Here is a 6048-nt window from a genome sequence, read left to right on the forward strand (position 1 = left end):
CTTATTTTTTTAATCTTATGACTGCCTATTTCCTCTTTAAAGCAGATGCTTTATGGTTGGTTTCTTTGCCTGTTTTATTTCAACACATGTCAGCCTTCCCCAACCTGGCGCATTTCAGACATGTTGGGATCAGAAGGCCCAGAATTCCCAGATAGCGGCCAGTGGAGCTTTAATCCCAGCAGATCAGCAGGCCATTATGTTGAGGGAGGTTACATCTAGACTGGTTTTCTGCATCAAGCCCCACCATTTGGCTAATTATTAACCTGAATGTTAATGAAATTTAAAGTATCCTTTAGTTTCACATTACTTTTGCCAATGTAATTTCTTTTTGCCCTTAAAATAATAACCTGTAGAATCTAGTCTCAAACACATTTATCAACCAGTAAGATCTGTGAGTTATTGGAACACAGTAATTGTATCAAAGACTATCTCTGCAATATTGCATGCAAAGTTTATTTGCTGCATTATTGTTGTTACTGACAATTCAGGTCTCCCAAATACTTTTATATTAGTTACAGGATCTTGAATTCACCCTACAGATAGCTGATAACTATCCATGACTTTCCAGAATGCTGCTTTCTTGGTATTTTTGTAAGCAGGTGTCCCTTTCTGTTTACTTTGCTTGCATGGAATGAACTTAAACCACTTCTACTGGCTAAAACTGTTCAGTTTACTTTACTGGCAACTTGAAGTGAATGGATACAGTAATATTGGAAGGGCTTCCTAGGTAACTGGATAATTGAGCAAATGTGAAAAATGTCCACACTTATGTAGAATCGTGTGCAAAGGATTGTTACAACCCATAACAGTTTCTAAGATAAACATGTGCTTATTGCTTTTATCTGTGCATGGTGTGTGCATTAGAAGTGGAAGGACAGTACAGCTTGAACTGACAAGAATTACACTCAAGACCAACAGCTATTTGACACCAGAAAAATACTGATTTGACAAAAGAGTTATATCAAAGTGATGGGTAGCTGTTTTCATGGATGCAGTGCACTATTTACAGAGATCCATTTCAGTTTGCCAAGTCCAGTTATTTGTATGTAATTGCTCATGACAGGTCAGTGCAGTGCACTCTACTTATAATGTCCCCAAACAGTGAAAATCTGGTACAAAAACTTTTTTCCCAGGGCCTTTCTTCCTTTTTAACAATAGCTTATGTTAAAAAGCTTTTACTGACATAGGCACGTTGAATGCATCTTCGTAAGCCTTTTCTTAGGGAATGAAATAGAAGAATAAAACGATGATCTCCTGTCCCTCGATACTTCTTTGAACTAGGCTGTTCTGAGCTTTCGATCACGTTGACTTTGAGCTACCCTTTCCTATGTGCTCGTTGGTCAGTGCTGAAGGGCCATGAATTAAGGCGTCCACTGTTTAGACTGGCTAGAGTCCACATCACTTTGTCCCCTGTATATTCTACAAAAAAGAAGTCAAGCTTTCAAAGATTTTATAGGTGTGCATGTATCTTAGTGTTATAATATATTACAGTAACAAAGGACAAACATTATGTGTTATCATCACAGTTATCGTGCAGCTTGTTACCAGGTGGGTAACAAATCACAGATGTGACGAGGCACAAATCAGGAGAGTGTTTTAAAGTGCTAGTGTTTTAAAAATACATTCTCTGTTCTTGATTCCATCTTTGTCAAAATCAGTCATGACATTAACATAAAGTGCTTTTTAATACCAGCAAAATAAAAGGAAATAGGAGGAATAAATCCAAGCTGGTGTAGCTGTTCATGTTTTAGTCAGAAATGGCCCATTTCAAAATAAAGTGGCTGAAATGTGTTAAGATCATGGCCTTGATTCTCTTGACATTTACACCCTCCTTCCCACTGTGAAATTCCAGAAGTGCCTATCCTGATCTATACCATCCAGATGGCAGGAGGATCATTGCTTGGAAATAACTTTTTTTTGCATATTTATGTATTTATAACTTGCATATTTTTGCATTCTACACTATTTAAGTGCAAAATGTGGTAGAAATAAACTTGTTGCTTAGTGAACAGGTTGGGTGTAACTCACTTCCCCTCCCCTCTCAATGATGTGCAAATAATTCAGGGAGAAGAAATGGAATATCTTTCCAATATTACTTTAATTTCTTTTGTGCTGGAATTGTTGTCAAAGCTAATACAGACTCTTGGTTTCAGGCTGCCATTTCTGGCTTGATTTTTTCCCCCCGCTGTTCCTCAGTTTCCCAACTATTGAGGTTTGGGTAATACCTTCCAAGGATACCCTTCTCCAACACACAAAAGATTAGATCCACCTGATTTATTTATTTTCAAGAATACATAAAAACATCCATTCATAAAAAAGTATGAAAATCTCTTTTAAACATCTTACCATATTTAAGTTTGAAAACTATCTTCCTAATCCCAAGTTAAAAACTGCATCCCTGATCTCAGATTTTGTATGACTTTTAGCAAAGTCACTTTTTTTTTTTTTTACATATAACTTTGAAGGGATATTTTGGATTTAGTACAAGTGGTGCAACTCACCCTGCTGATTTTTTTAAAATAAAAAAATAGATTTCAATGCATTTAGAAATACACAGAGAAATGTTTAAAAGTTTATTTCTCAATTCACTGCATTTGTGATTTAATCATAAGCCTACCCGAGCCCTGTTGTCTTCAGACCTTGTATCCATCAGAGAAAAAGGCATGGATGGGGATGTTTGGAATAGTTACCTTTAAGCATAAAGGGTTGCATTTCTGATCACATCTACAATTTGTTCCAGTATTTGACTATGGATGTCTAGATCGCTTTAAGATGATAATGCAGGTCAGATACTGGTATTGCCATAAAAGAGGTCTATGTTAAAGGAGTAAATGAGTGGAAGAATTGGTCACACTGGCTTCTATAAAGGAAGTTGAAAGGAGATCAATTTATGATCAAGATGTGCACAAACTTCATTTTACTTCATGACTGTAGAGTGGTTGGAGTAAGAATTTTGAGTAGATCCAGAGGAGGTATTATCCTTAACCCCATTTCAAGACATCCTTCTGATTTTTACAAAACAGGTGGCTTGTTCAGTCAAAGGTTCATGCCATGCAGAATCTCTTCTTTGTGTGTTGAGTGTAAAGGCATTCCTGTCAGTTGTTAACCAACATTCTGCAGCACTGATCAGATATTTTGATCATGTGTGTTACCGTGTCCTCCTCCTCCTCCTCCACCTGGTAATATGTGAACCTCAGGTGAAATATGATTATCTAATTTGATAGTTTCTTGGTTACCATGGGTTCTTCCAGTGATACTTTCCATGGAATAAAGGCAATTTTGCCCTAAAAGCTTGGGTGAGGAGGACAAAGCAGCAGTTGCTAAGTGGTCCTTCTCTGTTCTACAAACATTATCTCGTTGCCTTAAATAGCCTCCATGAGAAGTGCTGTATTTGGGGCTTGTGTGTCCTGAAGAGGTTTTTGGTGGGCTTGAGTCATAGAGCAACTGACCTTCATCATCTGTATCAGCATCAATAAATTTATGAATGCCAGCATCATGGAAGTTAAGAACAATTGGTGTCTGCTTCTCAGGTGACTTTGTAGGGGTTCTAGCACTTGCAGTAGTATAAACAGAAGTTTCTGGACTCATTAGAGACCGATCAGAATGTCCAGAACTATCTGTAGCAGCACCTGTAGCTCCCCTATTCTTGATGGTGTCTGGGTATATTCTTAGGACATTTGAAGCCGTTGACCCTACAGCATCCTCTTCCATAAAATTAACCTTTAGAGATCTGAGTTTTAGAGGATTAATGAGTTTTATTGAACTTTTGGGGCTCTCTATGAAAAAGGTAGAGCAATGGCCACTTTCCACATTTGGTTTTATTTCCATGAATTTGGCCCCACTTCCTTCCAGTCTATAGGGATCCTGAAGTGGATATTTCCCACCTTTGCCTGTCAGTGTAGTTAGTGGACTATGGGAATATCTCCCAGCTTCAGGAAATTCCGTCACACAGCTTATGTAACTGTCAATGCTTGACATGCTTCTCATGTCAATTATTCCATCGGCCCGAGTAGTCAGCAAAGGGACCATTGGGCCAGGAATGGCCTCCATTTCTAGTTCTTCTTTTTGGTTGCTGGGTTGACTTGTCTCCTTTAAATTGAGGTTTGGCTGTGACTGAGCTTTTGCCATTTTATTGTACATGTCTTCCAGCTGTTGAACATTCAGATGCTGAGGACTGGAAGAAGACCTAGCTTTTTCCGGTGACCCTTGTTCCTTTGTCTCCAAAGATTTGTTGGAGCTAGTTTCAGACAGTGATCTTTTGGCCCATTTCCATTTGCTGGGGGATAAATGATTGTCCTGAACTTTATCCTTTTTGCCTGCATTTTCTCCCTTCTTCTCAACAACTATGTCCATTAGTTCTATACTACGTGCAAAAGCATCCTTCATATTCATGGACACAATGCTCCCATTCCTTTTTGCTCTTTCAAGGGCTTCCCTACGCTTAATGGCTTTTTCCTGCCTCTTCTGTTCTTTGTAGAACTCTGAAAAGTTATTTACAATGATTGGGATTGGAAGGGCAATCACTAAGACCCCAGCAATACAGCATAACCCACCAACAATCTTACCTAAGAGGGTCTTAGGGTAGATGTCTCCATAGCCAACAGTTGTCATAGTTATTGTTGCCCACCAGAAAGATGCTGGGATGCTCTTGAATTTTGTATCATCTTCATCTTTTTCTGCAAAAAACACTAAGCTTGAAAAGATCATAATGCCCATGGCCAAAAACAAAATAAGTAATCCAAGCTCATTGTAGCTTCTCCTCAACGTAAATCCCAGAGACTGCAAACCAGTTGAATGCCTGGCCAGCTTTAGAATACGGAGTATCCTCATGATACGAAATATCTGGACTACCCTCCGCACATTTTGGAACTGAAGTACACTTTTGTTGGATTCTGTGAGGAAGATGGTGACATAATAGGGCAAGATTGCTAACAAGTCAATGGCATTCAGCGGTCCTTTGAAAAATTTCCATTTCTTAGGAGAAGAGAGGAACCGCAAGAGATATTCCATTGTAAACCATGCAATGCACACTGCCTCCACATGGGCTAACTGAGGGTTATCTGTAGAATGTCCATACTCATCTGTGCCCTGAAGCTCAGGAAGAGTGTTTAGAGACAAGGCAATTGTAGAAAGCACAATGAACATGATGGAAATAATGGCCAAAATCTGCAAAACAAACAAGAAAAGTAGTCAGTGCCACAAAGAAATTAAATACTTAGCATCTTAAGTTTCTTATATTTTCTCAATAACATTGGCTTCATGTAAATATATAAAATAAGGATATGTCCATGAAATGTGGTAAGAAGACTGTGAAGACCTGGCATTTCACCCAGTATTAGGGCCAGGATGTTAGTGGAACTCAATATGTGTGTTCTTGTGTTGTAAGTTAGTTATGTAGTCCCTTGGTCATTGCATAATGATCTTTTTAAATTGGTTTTTTGTTTTGCTTATAGCAGCTTTATATTGTTTTCTCTTGTCTATTGGTTGTTAGCCATCCAGAGTTACTTATTTAAGAAGGGCAGCGATATACATTTTCTAAATAAATAAGTAAATACATAAATAAATAATCCTAAACTGAGCAGGGGTTGTACTGACTTCTTTCATCCCTACAGTTCTTGATGCCCAGACTTCTTCCCATCTAAATACCAACCATGCCTGATCCTACTTAGCTTTTGAGATGAGATAAGGTTAGCTGCATGCTGATCAAGCAGCTATATCCCTACTTTCTTTCCTTGGGGATGGCTCTAGTTCCTCAGTTTTCATCGCAAGGCAGCCTCGTAAGAATATTTTCACAACATTAAGGTCTAAAAAAGTACTTTTTCTTATAACAAGGCCAAGTTTGCTTCAAAATTGAATGGTATGTTCAATACCAATTCCTTACTGTACAGTTACTGTGTACGTCTCTCTCCAGGGATTTATGTTCCACTCAAATGGCTTACGTCTTTCAAAAATATTGGAAGCAGATAATAAAACAGTGTGATGTAAAGTATCAGTCATCTAATAAAACATCAATACAAAATAATATACAAAACACAATAAAAGCCCAAC

The 6048-nt window shown here is 38.1% G+C and overlaps 1 protein-coding gene across 1 annotated transcript; it reads right to left on the reverse strand.

Moving 5' to 3' along the window:
• Positions 1–2513: 2513 nt before the first annotated feature.
• Positions 2514–5159, reverse strand: LOC103062652 (potassium voltage-gated channel subfamily B member 1). Its single transcript, XM_025173815.2, has one exon. It carries the CDS (start codon positions 5143–5145, stop codon positions 3127–3129), a length of 2019 nt encoding a protein of 672 aa, XP_025029583.2. The 5' UTR covers positions 5146–5159; the 3' UTR covers positions 2514–3126.
• Between the last annotated feature and the right edge of the window lie 889 nt (positions 5160–6048).

The sequence above is a fragment of the Python bivittatus genome, unplaced genomic scaffold, assembly GCF_059951505.1.
Source record: "Python bivittatus isolate LINGU-HERP-01145 unplaced genomic scaffold, Pbiv_v1 ctg000700_np1212, whole genome shotgun sequence".
NCBI lineage: Eukaryota > Metazoa > Chordata > Lepidosauria > Squamata > Pythonidae > Python > Python bivittatus.

Excerpts from the sequence above, each read along its gene's own strand:
- LOC103062652 (XM_025173815.2), bottom strand. The coding sequence starts at position 5,145 with ATGTTCATTGTGCTTTCTACAATTGCCTTGTCTCTAAACACTCTTCCT.